This window comes from Carlito syrichta, unplaced genomic scaffold (assembly GCF_000164805.1).
Source record: "Carlito syrichta isolate Samal-C Ts95f unplaced genomic scaffold, Tarsius_syrichta-2.0.1 Scaffold82655, whole genome shotgun sequence".
NCBI classification, from domain to species: Eukaryota; Metazoa; Chordata; class Mammalia; order Primates; family Tarsiidae; genus Carlito; species Carlito syrichta.
The window spans coordinates 186202-202348 of NW_007026751.1; the positions used below are offsets into that span (position 1 = coordinate 186202).

General features: G+C 42.9%; 2 protein-coding genes across 5 annotated transcripts in view; one reads left to right on the forward strand and one right to left on the reverse strand.

The window, feature by feature from the left end:
• CUNHXorf38 (chromosome unknown CXorf38 homolog) overlaps positions 1-9126 on the forward strand; it is a 36599-nt gene extending 27473 nt beyond the window's left edge. The window contains exon 7 of the mRNA XM_008055903.2: positions 8804-9126. The gene's annotated coding sequence lies outside the window, so the exon portion shown is untranslated. The remainder of the gene's footprint in view (positions 1-8803) is intronic.
• Positions 9127-13186: 4060 nt separating this feature from the next.
• Positions 13187-16147, reverse strand: part of ATP6AP2 (ATPase H+ transporting accessory protein 2) — a 25143-nt gene continuing 22182 nt past the window's right edge. For 3 of the 4 annotated variants that reach the window (XM_021711296.1, XM_021711290.1, XM_008055918.1), the window contains one exon: positions 13187-14238. In XM_021711296.1, the coding sequence (XP_021566971.1) occupies positions 14044-14238 (195 nt within the window). In that variant the 3' untranslated portion in view covers positions 13187-14043. The remainder of the gene's footprint in view (positions 14239-16147) is intronic. The other variant, XM_008055912.2, reaches the window with a different exon arrangement.

Sequence of the window (16147 nt, forward strand, 5' to 3'; positions counted from 1 at the left end):
GAGAGGACTGCTTGAGCCCAGGAGTTCTAGACTAGCCTGTACAACATACCAAGACCTCGTCTATAATAAAAAGTAATAACAATAAAAAAATTTAAAAAGAAGTAAGAACTAGCACTCCTTGTCCAAAAGAAGCTTTCAGTACTTGCAGATTATCTCACGTTGTTGCTTGGTTTTGATCACCTATTGCTGTGTAACAAATCATCCCAAAATTTAGTGGTTTAGAACAACAACAATCTTTTGTGACTCACAAATTTACAAATTGGGCAGGACTTACTGGAGACAGCTCATGTTTATGCATCACCAATGGGGACAGTTCAGCTTGAGGCTTGGAGGATCCACTTTAAAAATGGCTCACCCACATGGCAAGTTGATAACTGCTTGTTGACTGGAAGCTCAGCTGGGGTTGTTGACCAGGGGAGGTGGTGGGCCAGTTTCTCTCCATGTAGGTGGGCCGCTCAGGCTTTTTCACAATGTGGTGACTGAGTTCCAAGAGTAAGTGTAACGAGAATTGTGCAGAAGCTGTGTGGAAGGCAGAATTCTTTTTTTTCTTTTTTCCTTTTTTGAGTTGGAGTCTCACTCTGTCGCCCAGACTGGAGTGCAGTGGCCACTCCCAGCCACCGCAGCCTCGACCTGCTGGGCTCCGGTGATCCTTCGGCCTCAGCCTTCCAAGTAGCCGGAATTACAGGCGTGTGCTACCACGCCCGGCTAATTTTTTGATTTATTGTAGAGATGAGGTCTCACCAAGTTGTCCAGGCAGGTCTCGAACCCGCAGGCTCAGGCAGGAAGGCAGAATTCTAAGATGATCCTGATGACCCTCACCCTTGTACAATCTCCTGGTGAGTGTGAGCAGAAGCTGTGAATATCATTAGATATTACTCCCATGATTACATGACAAAAGGGGTTTTGCAGATGTAATCAAGGTCTCAAATAAGTGGACCTTAAGATAGGGAGGTGCCCCAAGTGGGCCTGACCTAATCACCTGAGCATTTAAATCTGGATCTAGAGGTCAGAGAGGGATTCAGAGATTCCAAGCATGAGAGGGATTTGACATGAAGGAGCTTCTCCTGGCTCTGAAGGAGGAGGTGACTATGTAGGAAGAAATGCCGGCAGCCCCCAGCTGACAGCCAGCAAGGAAACAGGGACCTCAGTCTTATGACCATAAAGAACTGAATTCTGCTAACAACATAATGAGCTTGGAAGTAGATTTCCCCCAGCCCTCCCAAAACTCAGTCCAGCTAACACCTTCATTTCAGCCATGTGAGACCCTGAGAGAGAATCCAGTCATTCTGTGCCCAGAATCCTGACCTACAGAACCATGAGCTAATAGATGGGTATTGTTTTAAGCCAATAAGTTTGTGGTTATTTATTACACAGCAATAGAAAAATAAGTAACATTGGCTTTATAGATGGTACTAGCCTCAGAAGTCACTCAACATCACTTTCTCCATAGCAACAAGCCCGCCCAAACTCAACGGGAGGGAACACTGACACACCTCTCACAGGCAGGAGTGTCAAAGTCACACTTCAAGAAGAGTATTGAGCCAAACATGGTGGCATGCACCTGTAGTCCCAACTACTTAGGAAGCTGAGGTAGGAAGATCACTTGAGCTCAGGAGCTCGAAGCCAGCCTGGACAACATAGCCTGACTTCATCTTTAAAATACTGTTTCAAAAAAGAAGAGCATGTGAGATGGCAAATATTGTTATTTGGAAAATACAATTTACCATATTACTTAAAAAACAAGCCCTCACCAGACACTGAATCCACTGATGCCTTGATCTTGGAATTCCCAGCCTCCAGAACTGTAAGCAATAAATTTTAGTTGTTTATAAATTACCCAGTCTAAGGTATTTTGTTATTGCAGCCTGGATGAACTAATACACCCAACTTCAGGGTGTTTTGTTTTTGGTAGGAACATGGAAATGATGTAACCCAAGTGCATCACATTGGGAGGCATATGATAATCTGGTTACTAGTGATGTTAAGGTAGTGTTCACCAGGTTTCTCCATTATAAAATTAGTATTTGCCCTTTGTAATTAATAAGTAATTTGTGGGGAGATACTTCGAGACTAGGTAAATATCTATTTCCTCATCAAATATTTAACCCACTGGTTTTAGCATACATTGATGATTCTTGCCTGAATCAAGTATTACTATAATGATCGCAACATTGTATTTTTTAAAAAGATCTTCTGTCCTGTGGTTTAAAGCAATAATAATCAGAAATGTATTTCATTACATTTGTCCTAGACTACTGGGGCCAACATTTATTTAAAAAACAAACATATGACTATTCTTGAACTATGACTGTGAAACAAAACATTTAGGATTTGAGTATTTTATGGAACTTTTTTTTTTTTTTTGCCATATCCTGTGCTGATTTCCTTGGAATGTTGGCTGTTAAATTCTACCAAAGGGAATAAATAGCATTGTGCCTCAAGAGAACTGAATGAATAAAACAATAGGCAGATATATCGGCTCTGCTATCTTCAGATACTGCTGAAAGTGATTTTAGAGCCATCTGTGGCCCCGATTCCAATCTTTTGCCTTCTTCGCTGTTTTTCTCATGTGAATACATTGGCTGAAGACTGGGTGGTTATCCAGCATCTTCCAGTAGCTACAAGAATGTTAGTTAAGTGTGTCGTCCCTGAGTTTCTCTAGCTACACAATGTGCCTTGGTGCTACTCTGGTCTGGGTCCCTCAGTGCAATGAAATGGCAGAAGAGAAATGGTTGGTTGTGTTCTGCCCACGTTGAACCACTGTTTCCTCCAATGTTTTCTTTCATGTTTCTGCTTTATTTCATATTGAAGGAGACTACTAAATGCCCGGCCTGAGACTAGATTGGATCCTGTACTGCAGGGAAACATGTTACACAGGACATTATTGGGACATTTGCAAAATTGGAGTATGGATTATGGATTAAATAGTGGCATGGTCACGGCTCACCACAGCCTCGACTTCCTGGGCTCAGGCAATCCTCCCACTTCAGCCTCCTGAGTAGCTGGGACTACAGTTGTGTGCTACCACCTCCGGCTAATTTTTTAATATTTTGTGGAGACAAGGTCTCACTCATTATGTTGCCTAGGCTGGTCTTGGACTCCTGGGTGCAAGCAATCTTCCCACCTCAGCCTTCCAAAATGCAGAGATTACAGGTGTGAGCCTGACCTGAAGTATTATTTCAATGGCACAGTTCCTGAATTTGATAACTACTATGGTTACATCAGAAGATAGCTTTGTTTTTAGGAAATACACGTTGAATTATTAAGGAATAACACAGAATGATGTGCAACCTAATCCCAAATGGCTCAGATAAATAGTAACGTGTTTGAATATATATATATACACTGTACACAAACAACAAATATAGATACACACACATACGTATATGGGGGGGACCCAAAAAACCAGGATTTATTTATAAACATTGTGTATTCTTACATGTTTAAACTTCAGTCACCTTGAAAGTACTCTCCGTGTGACGCAATACACCTATCGAGGCGCTTTTTCCACTGCTCAAAACAATTTTTGAACTCGTCCATTTTGATGCCTTTCAGTGCTTCTACCGTTTCTGGTTTTGCCTCTTCCACATCAGCAAAACTTTTCCTTTTGAGGACTTTTTTCATCCAGGGAAATAACAACCAAAAAAGTTGCTGGGGTGAGATGGGGTGAATAGGGAGGGTGGGGCACAGGGGTCATGCTGTTTTTGGTCAAAAACTGCTGAACACTCAGGGCGGTGTGGACAGGTGCGTTGTCATGGTGGAAGAACCACTCACCTGTTTGCTACAACTCGGGACGTTTCTTCCGCAAATTGTGATGTAATCTTCTCCAAACTTCCAGATCAAAACTTTGGTTGACTGTTCCGGAGGACAAATTCCAAGTGTACTACAAAGGGCTAGCCCTCCAAAAGACAATTCTGGGTTTTTGGGGTCTCCCCATGTATGTACACGACATATCAATAAAGACAATGACAAACGCAATAAAGTTTTAAATTGGTTATAGTGGTTTATACTGTCAGCTGGTTAAACTGGAACCACATTTCCCAGAGTCCTCTTCCCTGTATGGTTGCTGGTAATACTGGCTCAGAGACAACTGAGAGATTTGGAGGACATAAGTGAAATGTGGGGGTACACCGTGCCTCACGCCTGTAATCCCAGCACTTTGGGAGGCTGAGGCGAGAGGATTGTTTGAGCCCAGGAGTTCAAGACCAGCCTGGGCAACATAGCAAGACCTCATCTCTACAAAAAAATTGAAAAATTAGCCCGGCATGGTGGCACGCAGCTATGGTCCCAGCTAATCAGGAGGCTGAAGTGGAAGAATGGCATGAGCCCAGAAGGTGGAAGCTGTGGTGAGCTGGGATCCTGCCACTGCATTCTGGCCCAGATGATAGAGTGAGACCCAACTCAAAAAGAAAAAAAAAAAAGAAAGAAAAACGAAACCTTCACCTAGTGACCTCCACCTAGCCCCTAACAACGGGCCTCGGTTCCTTGCCGCGTCCTGCTTTCCAGGAACCGGGCCAGGGTTTCACGTGTTCCTTATAGAAAAGGAGTAAAGCTCTGGGTTGGCTACTCTTGGATCCTTTAGCTCAGAACTCCGAGCATTCATCCTGGACCATAGTGTCATTTCAGGGCATACTTGCGTTACTGCTATCTGTGGTACAAACATTTACTGTGATGGATTGAAAGTGACAGTTTTCCAACTCCACTGAATCGTGTGTGTGTGTGTGTGTGTGTGTGTATGTGTGTGTGTTTGTGTATATATATATACAATCAGTCAGCATTCTACTATGAGGGAGACTCTCTTCTCTACCCATTTAGTTATCTTTTTATTGCCAATATGGTATTATAGATTCCTATTTTATTCAGTAGGTTATAATCTTTTACTGTCCTCTTAAAATTTCTTTTTGAATCAAGGTCTCACTCTGTCACCCAGGATCACAGTTCACCATAGCTCAGCCTCCTGGGCTCAGGTGACCCTTCTGCCTCAGCCTCCCAAGTAGGAGACCACAGGCGTGTGCCACCATGCCCTGCTTTTTGTTTTTTGTTTTTAGACAGGAGGTCTCGCTATGTCGCCTAGGCTGGTCCGGAACTCCTGGGCTCAAACGATCCCCCCACCTCAGCCTCCCAAAGTGCTAGGATTACAGGTATGAGCCACCATGCCCGGCCACCTTGCACTTTCTTTCCTTGGGTTTCTTGAAAATGCTGCTCTGCTCTTGCAACACTTTGTGTATTACTCTTGAGAAGTCTGATGCTAGACTAATTTTCTTATTCATGTAAGTAATCCGACCTTTTCCCTGGAAGCTCTGATAATTTTTTTTTTCGTCTTTAGGGTCCAAAATTTTATTAGGAGATGTCTCAGCCAGGCTTGGTGGCTCAACCTGTAACCCAGCACTTTGGGAGGCCGAGGCGAGCAGATTGCCTGAGCCCACGGGTTTGCGACCCACTCAGGCAACTTGGCGAGACCTCGTCTCTACAATCAATCAAAAATATCAGCCAGGCATGGTGGCATATGCCTGTGGTTTCAGCTACTTGGAAGGCTGAGGTGGAAGGATCACCGGAGCCCAGCTAGTCATGGCTGCGGTGGCCATAAGTGTACTATTGCACTCCAGCCTGGGCGACGGAGTGAGGCTCCAACTCAAAAAAAAAAAAAAAAATGATATGTCTCAGAGTAGATTCAGGTCCATTTTCCCAAGTACACAGTGGGCCCTTTCAACATGTAGATTTATGTTCTTATTTCTCAAAATTTTCTTGGATTAGAGTTTTAAAAAATTAACTCTCTCCCATTGTTGTTTTTCTTTAAGGACTTCAAATATTTGTACATATATATATGTTGGAGATTTCCTTCATATTTTCCATTTCAACCACTTTTTCTCTGACCCTTTATACCTGCTTTTCATTTTCTTGGTTTCCCCCCCACCCCCCGCCATCTTTAGTCGATGTCCTTTATTAAATCTTTATTTGAGGCTGGACATAGTGGCTCATGCCTGTAACCCAGCAATTTGGAAGGCCAAGGCAGGGGATTGCTTGAGCCCAGGCATTTAAAACCAGCCTGGGCAACATAGTGAGACCTCGTTTCTACAAAAAATTAAAAAAAATTAGTGGGGCATGGTGGCACACACCTGTAGTTCCAGCTACTCAGCAGGCTGAGACAGAAGGATCACTTGAGCCCAGAAGGTCGAGACTATGGTGAGCCATGATCATGCCATTGCACTCCAGCCTGGGCAGCAGAGTGAGACCCCCAACACTGAAAAAAAAAAAAAGAAGAAAACCTTCATTTGAATCTCTTCTACGGGTGGCTTGTAATTTATTCATTTCTGAGATGGTTGTTTTTGACTACAATTTCCTGAGCTCAATCAGCTCATGCTTTTTTACCTGCTTTTGTCCATTTCCATTCTTAGTTTTTACATTTCTCATTTTAGGATTTAAAAAAAATATTAAAAAAACATTTGAGAGTATTTAATTCAGTTTAGATTTTTGAAGTATTTCTACTTCATGGTTGTTTTTTATGGGGAGAATTTTCATCAGTTGGTTCTTATTTTGTTTTCTTCTTAAAGTAGCTATGCATTAAGTTGGTTTAATTTTTTTCCTTCTCTTAGGCAGTTTTTGGACAGAATTCCTCATTCGATAAACTGCATCCTTTTCTTCCCCTCAAAAAAGAAATAGGGTTGGTGCCAGACAAGGTGCAAGGGGATGGAGGGACAGGCAGGGATCAACTGGCACTGGCACAGTCTTTTCTTTGTAATTTCAAGTCCATGGCCACCTAGTATTTTTGTAAACTATAATAAAAATGAATCACTTTGAAAATGAACTTTTTTTTCTGAGTTGGAGTCTCACTTTGTCACCCAGACTGGAGTGCAGTGGCCGCTCCCGGCCACCGCAGCCTCGACCTGCTGGGCTCCAGTGGTCCTTCCTCCTCAGCCTTCCAAGTAGCCGGAATTACAGGCATGTGCTACCACGCCCGGCTGATTTTTTGATTTATTGTAGAGATGAGGTCTCGCTGCCCAGGTGGGTCTCGAACCCGCAGTTCAGGCAATCCACTCACCTCAGCCTCCCAAAGGTGCGGGATTACAGGCTGAGCCACCGAGCCCGGCTGAAAATGAACTTTTTAAAACTACGTCAAAATATAGGCTCAGGCTAGGCACGGTGGCTCATGCCTATGATCCCAACACTTTGGGAGGCGGAGGTGAGAGGGTTGCAAGGGGTTTGAGACCCATCTGGGCCACTTGGCGAGACCTCAGCTCTACAATAAATCAAAAAATTAGCTGGGCATGGTGGCACAGACCTGCAGTCCCAGCTGCTTGGAAGGCTGAGACAGCTCAGGTCGAGGCTGCGGTAGCCGTGATTGTGCCACTGTACTCCAACCTGGGTGACAGAGTGAGATTCCGACTCAAAACCAAACAACAACAACAACAAAACAGGCCCAATTGTTGTTGTTTGAGTCAGGATCTCACTCTGTCAGCCAGGCTGGAGTGCAGTGGCACAATCATGGCTCACCACACCCTCGACCTGCTGGGTTCAGGTGATCCGCCTCAGCCTTCCAAGTAACTGGGACTACAAGCACATGCCACCATGCTCGGCTAATTTTTTGATTTTTGGTAGAGATGAGCTCTTGCGGGGCTGCCCAGGCTAATCTTGAACTCCTAGTCTCAAGCAATCCTCTCATCTCGGCCTCCCAAAGTTCTGGGATTACAGGTGTTAGCTACTGCGCCCAGCCCCAATTGTTGTATATTTACAGATAAAGTCATATTTTAAATAACGCAATCAGAAGAAACGCAAGGAGAAAATAAAAACTGTACAGTCTTTGAAATTATATATAGGCAATTAAGAGATAAACGCTACTCATAATTTTGTCATTCCACAAACACAACTAAATAGTTAAGAATCAATCTCCCTATAGTAAATGTCTACATGTACACTTTGAACAAAAAGTGTGTATATCAATAAAGCTCTTTATGTGACAAATAAGCTTGGTTGCTTGTTGACCTATCTAGTTTGGGCTGGATTGCTGACGATGCTGCATGCAGGGAATGATGGATAACAAATGTAATTCTGTGTTTTGTCTGAATAATGCTTATAGTAGAGAAGCTAGTCTCACAGAGGTATATTGACAGGAATGGAAGGAGATATTTTAAATTCATTCACCAAGCTCAGGATATTCATTTTAAATTTTCATCAAAATAAAAGCAAGTGATGTTTTATTCCCAAAATGTCTTCAAATCTTCATCCGGTTCCAACAATTTGTGATGTAAAAGCGCAATTAAATTCTTGATTTTATATACTTTTTGGATAACAGTTGGCAAACTAACCTTAAAGTAGCTCCTATGATGCCATGACTTGGTTGCGGGTTGTTCTGTGTGACTCACTATGCAAGCTTTATAATACCTAAACTGGTCTGCACCTTGTTCAATGAGGTGAGTCTATCGGTGTGTTTGGATGTCATGGAACGTCAAATTGCTGTACAAACTTCTCAACAGTGATCTCAATTTTTGTACTTATTACACGGCAGACTGGCATCAGTCCACACGCCACACTTTGAGTGGTCCACTGGCAAGTTATCAGAAGTCTCCTTCTGTCTTCAGGGATAGAGGGACTTCTGTGATGGGCGAAAAACTAGCTGAGGTGTTAGCTAGAGGTGAAGGGAACACTGAAGCCATAACATGGAATCATGACCTTGTTATCTTTTGAAGTGGCAAGAACACCAACCCCAATGTCTTCCTCATTTGTCATGCACGTGCTTATCTCTTTCAACTAATACCACTTCTTTCCTTACCTCCTCCCCCTCCATCTTTCTCCCCATCACATGAAGGTCTGCTGGTGATGAACTTGAACTTCAGTCAATAAATGTCACGTGGTGCAGAAAGTAAAAGTGCTCAAGAAATGATGGGACATGGCAAAAGGACACGAGAGCCAACTTAAAGGGCTTCCCAATGGCCAAATCTGGGAAGACTGAACAACAAAATAAATGACGGTAATGGATTATAATGCGGAGAGTAAAACAAATATGCATGAGTTTCTGCTGACGATAATGAAATACAGAAACGGGGGAGAAGATAAAGCTCTTCTTTACAGTGGAATTCCAATTAGTAAATATAGAAGGAATGGTGGAATAAAATCATTTGGCAAACACCACGGTAATGATTGTTTCATCTATGGATGCTAAAATTAATGGGTGAAAGTATGATTAAAAATGGGATATAAACATAGTCTTAAAATGTCTAATTATAAAGGAAAAACTAACTTTATAGGGGAGAAACTTGGCAGATACCACTTTAACCAAAGTTAACATCACCAAAAATGAGACACTGACATCACCTGCCTCCCAACAAGGCTGCACTGAGAGGGGCATGCCACCACTTCCGTGGTATTCTTTCCAAAAATGCATACTCTGAATTTCATCATGAGCAAATGTCAAACCAACCCAAACTAAGGGACATCTATAAAATAACTGGCCAATACTCTTCAAAAGTGAACTGTCCCAGGTTAAAAGAAGCTAAGGAAACATGACAATACAATGTGCGCTCCTGGATTGGATCCTGGTCTAGTAAAAGAGCATTAACTAGTAGGACAATTGACAAAAGTTAACCAAGGTTTGTTCCTGTTGCTTTTGAGCAAGAAACTAGCTAGGACATAGCAAAGGTGCCATGTTGGGTCCAAAGAGAGTTCCTTAAATTTAGTAGTTATTCGTTTATATTTATTAAGCATCGACCAAACTTCTAGCATGTTCTCTCACTGAATGCTCATTTTTACAAACCTGGGGTGTTGCCACCCCCATTATACAGATTAAACACTCCGATTCAGAAAGATTAGGAATTTTCCTGAGTGTCCAGTTAGTAAGTGGTGAGCCAGTGAACTGAATTCATCTGTGTGAGTCTTACTGCATTTCCAGCACAATACTTCTTACTGATGGCCTTCTCCAATAGCTCTTTATTTTCCCAAGAAATCACTGCATATTCAGTCATTCTGTGTTAAAAGGCTAAAAAGAAACTACTAAGTCCAAGGTTAGAAGGCTTGATGTCACTGCACAACTCAATAGGCATGGCATTGACCCCAGTTCCTACCTTGGAAATTGTTGGTTTAACCGTCCACTAAAAAGTAAGTATGGCCAGGTGTGGTGGCTCAAGCCTGTAATCCCAGCACTTTGGGAGTCCGAGGCAAGAGGATTGTGTGAGTCCAGGGGTTCGAGACCAGCCTGGGCAACTTGGTGAGACCTTGTCTCTACAATAAATTAAAAAAAAAGAAAAAGTAAGTATATAGCTTTTGTATTACTCGGTATCAGTGAACATGGATTCAGATGATCATTCTCTCAAAAAAAAATAGCCAAAGAAAATAAATATCGATTCTATATAATTCCTTATAGAATTAGGCCATGCTGGGCTCCGTGGCTCAGCCTGTAATCTCATGCTTTGGGAGACTGAGGTGAGTGGATTGCCTGAGCCCGCGGGTTCGAGACCCGTCTGGGCGACTTGGCGAGACCTCATCTCTACAATAAATCAAAAAATCAGCTGGGCGTGGTAGCACGCGCCTGTAGTTCCGGCTACTCGGAAGGCTGAGGCGGAAGGATCGCCGGAGCCCAGCAGGTCGAGGCTGCGGTGGCCGGGAGCGGCCACTGCACTCCAGTCTGGGCGACAGACTGAGACTCCAACTCAAAAAAAAAAAAAAAAAAAGAATTAGGCCATAAGCAATATGCACCTGCAGACTCTCAGATATTTCACAAACTTGGAATAGCCCACCAAACAGGTATAAAGCGACTGGGTTTTTTTTCCAGTGTCAGTGCAATAGTCGGCTGTTGAGTCTGCCTTTTCTGCCTCTCACACAAATCTTGACACTGTGATTTATGTTCCTGAACAAATTAGACTTAATTTAAGAGCAAATCATCAGCAACAGGTATAATAATCTTGGCAGAACATTTATTTTAATTAATTGCTTTCTGCCTAACATAGATAGAAGGATGCTGATGACATTTACCCTATAAGGATTAGTGCTGTCGTGTAATTAATTTTTTTCTTCCCCTAGAACTTAAAAGTCTCATCAGTTTTAAATTACAAAGGCATTGGTTGATTTCATATTTAATCATAACAATGTAACTTCTATGGCGCTGTTTATAGAAGAAAGTTGTGAAAGACACATGCATTCTAACCACTGTGCAGCATTCTCGAATTCTGCTCCTTAGACTTGGGCCCTGTTGGGTTCCATGAGGGTCAGAGTGGGAACTGTTTCGGGACTAAGCAGCTGAAAAGTCCTCACCCCCACATACGTGGCAGGGGGGTAGGAATAGAGGAGGGATTTTAGAACCATGTAGGTTTTCTTTCCTGGTGTTTTTTGTTGTTGTTGTTGTTGTTTTGAGACAGGGTCTGTCACTTAGGTTCAAGTGCTGTGGTGTGATAATAGCTCACTGCAGCCGCAAACTCCTGGGCTCAGGTGATCCTCATCAGCCTCCCAAGCAGCTGGGACATTGGGTGCACGCCACCATGCATGGCTAATTTTTAAAAAATTTTTTGTAGAGATGGAGGTCTTTCTATGTTGCTTAGGCTGGTCTCGAACTCCTGGCCTCAAGTGATCCTCCTGCCTCAGCCTCCTAAAGTGCTGGGATTTTCTTTGAAGTTGAGTATCAGCTTCTCTGCTATTTATACTAGAATGAGGGGCAAAAAGAAACAAAAATTGCCTCCACTCTATGGAGGTTTAACACTATAATTGTCAAGAGCATCTCTCAGTAAGTGGAAAACGCAACCAAATAGACTTCCATCTTCTCAAGCCTGCCAAATTCAATGTGATTTAGAAATGATTTGATGATCTTTGCAAACAAGAGGCAGAAATAGCTAATACTAAGCCCAAGGAAGGCTCCCAGGGTCAGAGCTACAATGCTCATACTAAAATAATTTTGCTACATAATCATGAAGTTAAAAATTCTAAATGTTTTTAAAGACATTAAAAAAAATCATAACCATAAGCCTTTACCTTAGCTAGCCCTTCATAGTCTAACCAATTAGTTGCTTACTCTTTTTTTTTTTTTTTTTTGAGTCGGAGTCTCACTCTGGCACCCAGACTGGAGGGCAGTGGCCGCTCCCGGCCCCCGCAGCCTCGACCCGCCGGGCTCCGGCGATCCTTCCGCCTCAGCCTTCCGAGGAGCTGGAACTACAGGCGCGCGCTCCCACGCCCGGCTGATGTTTGATTGATTGTCGAGATGAGGGCTCGCCAAGTCGCCCAGGCGGGTCTCGAACCCGCGGGCTCAGGCCATCCACTCACCTCAGCCTCTCAAGGCGCGGGATTACAGGCTGAGCCACCAAGCCTAGCGCTTACTCATCTTTAATAACGCTATAGGGCTGGGCGCAATGGCACACACTTGTAGTCCCAGCTACTCAGGAGGCTGAGGTGAGAGGATAGCTTGAGACCAGGAGTTCGAGACCAGCCTGGGAAACATAGTGAGACCGGTCTCTAAAATGTTAAAACGAAACAAAACAAAAGCTGGCCAGGTGCAGTAGCTCACGCCTATAATTGCAGCACTTTGGGAGGCCAAGACGGATCGCCTGAGTCCAGCAGTGGCCATGACCGTGCCACTGCATTCCAGCCTAGGCGACAGAGTGAGACTCCGGCTCAAAAAAAAAAAAAAAGTTAGACAAAAATATAACTCACCTGGGCATGGTGGCTCATGCCTGTAATCCCAGCACTTTGGGAGGCTGAGGTGAGAGAACTGCCTGAGCTCAAGGAGTTTGAGACCAGCCTGGGCAACTTGGTGAGACCTTGTCTCTACAATAAATGAAAAAATTAGCCAGGCATGGTGGCACACTCTTGTAGTTCCAGCTACTGGGAAGGCTGAGGCGGAAGGATGATCACCTGAGCCCAGCAGGTCAAGACTACAGTGACCGTGAGCGTGCCACTGCAGTCCATCCAACCTGGGCAACAGAGTGAGACTCCAACTCAAAAACAAAACAAAACAAAAAATAGAAAAGAAAAAATATAAACCTTTCCTACAAAAAATCAAATGTGAATTTATGGTATATTTTAAATAACAAGAATGGCTAATGCCTTCCTTATATCGGTACTGAATCTCAGGAGGCAGTAAGAATAAACAAATGTAAAAGAAACAGCATGAAACCATCTGTGCCACATAATGGCCAATCCTGATGAAATAAAAGTCTGTTGGTTAGGTTTTTATAATATAAAATAGATTCAGTATTGAAATGATACAAAATTAGAATCACTATTAACTTTATTTGTCACTCTTAATAGACATTGGTCCACTTCCATATGAAAAGCAGAATTCATCCACTGCCACTTAATACTCTAGGGAATGAAGTTGTACCACAAACCACAGTAACTTACACAGGGGTTAAGTTCTGAAACAAGCATATTTTATACTCATGCCTCAAGGTGTTCCCCAAAGATTTGCTTCTATGTGTATAATTACAAGCATCTCTACTGCACAAAGCTAGTTTCTTCTTAGATCAATGTAGTATTTTTAGTATCCATACTAGACCGTATGGATCACCAGACCTGCAGAAGAGTTACAAAACAGCTATCCTCTGTCAATCAGATACAGTTCTAAAACTAAGCGATTGTATAAGCACATCTGTATGGACTGCTCTAAGTTAAAAACCTTTTCTCTTCTTTCAGAGATATTTACATCAAGTTAAGACATTTACAAATGGTTCATAGTATACAACAGCCCAAACATGGTTTTCACCTATCCTGTGTAATTCATAAGTTTCGCTGATATTCAGTGCATCTTTCCAACATAAATAACACAAGCTACTCTAAGTGTTTTACATCTCTTTCAGTGCATATTTCCAAATTTATTAAATGGAATGAAATTATGTTATCAATGATTATATAATAATATTTGAGCATATTATGGAATCTATATCACGATTTGATTCACATCAATACGGTAATTCACTCTAAAAAAACATCACAGGCACACACAAAATAGAGAACAAAAATTGTTTTTTTTTATAAATTTATACTATCTACTTAAACCACACTAAACGATAGATTTTAAGAAAACGGCCAATTTCCAAACTCCTTTTCTAAGTTTGGCATCAGGAAAGTTCAATCCATTCGAATCTTCTGGTTCGTCATCCTATAAATGATGCTGTCATATCCAGGATCCATGTTCCAAATGTTGTAAGAGGTGACAATCACAGCCAAGGTCAAGGCGATCATTATCCAAAGTACCATATTGAAAACCACAGGATACTCAAAATTATATTTATAGGCAAGGTTATAGGGACTTGCTGGGTTCTTCTATGATAAAAAAAAAAGAAAATCAAGAGGGAAGAATTTTTAGATAGAAAACTATCCTAATCCAGTGGCTGTGATTCATTTGTCTAACAAACATGTATTTCTAGGTAGCATGAGAACTACTTATCCTAGGAGGAACCAAGCAGGGTGTCTTCATGGAGAAGACACTTGCACTGTCAGTGGAATTACAAACCGGCCCAACTGCTTGAGAAAATCTGACCATTCCAGAAAGTTGAAGGTGTGCATATACTGTGAGTCAGCAAGCCCATATCCTAGGGATATCTTCTGTATGTGTACCACGAGACATGTGCAAGAATATCATCAACAGAACAGAGATAACTGTGGAATTTCCATGCGATGGAATACACAGCAGTAAAATGACAACTACAAAGGCATTTGTCAGCCCGAAGGAACAATACTGAGCAGAGAACACAGAAAAATACATATAGCATGATTGCATTTATATAAAATTTAGATACAAGCAAAACCACATAACATCGTTCAAGGATAAAGAAATATACGGTCCAACTGTAATGAACAGCAAGGGAATGATTACTATGCATTGGAGACAGCAATGACCTCTGGACAGGGGAGGGTAGATGGGTAAGATGGAGAGCTTCAAAGGAACAAGTATTCTCTTAACCTACATAATGTTATTTTCATTCTTTAACTAGTACTAGATATGTTATATACTTATATATGTGTGATCCACTTAAAAATTGTTTTCTAGCCGGGCTTGGTGGCTCAGCCTGTAATCCCGCCCTTTGGGAGGCTGAGGTGAGTGGATTGCCTGAGCCCGTGGGTTCGAATCCCGCCTGGGCAACTTGGCGAGACCTCACCTCTACAATAAATCAAAAATAAGCTGGGCGTGGTGGCGCATGCCTGTAGTTCCTGCTACTTAGAAGGCTGAGGCGGGAGGATCGCCAGAGCCCAGCAGGTCGAGGCTGCGGTGCCAGGAGCGACCACTGCACTCCAGTCTGGGCGACAGAGTGAGACTCCGATAAAAAAAAAAAAAAATTGTCTTCTAACTTTTTGTTTTTGAGTCGGAGTCTCTGTTGCCCAGGCTGGAGTGCAGTGGTACGCTCATGGCCACCCCCAACCTCGACCTGCTGGGCTCCGGCGATCCTTCCACTCAGCCTTCTGAGTAGCTGGAACTACAGGCACGTGCCACCACGCCCAGCTTATTTTTGATTTATTGTAGAGACGAGGTCTCGCCAAGTTGCCCAGGCTGGTCTCACAACCCTGAGCTCAGGCAATCCTCTCATCTCTGCCTCTCAAAGTGCTGGGATTACAGGTATGAGTCACCATGCCCCATAATTTTTTTAACTTAAAGAGGAAAGTGATGTTTCAAACACATCTTCAATCTTGAAGTTATAGCTTCCAGGTCTTGAGGGGGGACAGGAAGGGGACCGAATTCAGGGCTGTGCAAAAGTATTGCTTGAGGACTGAATCCATTCTGGCAAAGATGTTGTTTGGGACACTAAATTCATTCTGGCTAGAGATTGTAAAAAGTGGGAGAATAGCAGGAGCGCTAGAAGCAGGGAAGCTGTGGGGGGGTCTGGACTTGAGTCTCTGGGCAAGAAGTCCCTGACAAGTTTCAGGCAGGAAGTGAATGACATGACCAGGTTTTGTTTTTTTTTTTTTTGAGTTGGGGTCTCACTCTGTCACCCAGGCTGGAGGTGCAGTAGCACAATCATGGCTCACCGCAGCCTCAACTTCCTGGACTCAGGCAATCTTTCCACCTCAACCTCCAGAATAGCTGAGACTACAGGTGCACATCACCACGCTCGACTGAGGCTTGTCTTAAAAAGAGTACTTTACTAATAACGTGTAAGATGAATTTGGGAGGGCCAGCTGGGAAGCAGGGAGACCGACAAGTTACGAGGCGGTAGCAGAGGGAGGTGGGACACGG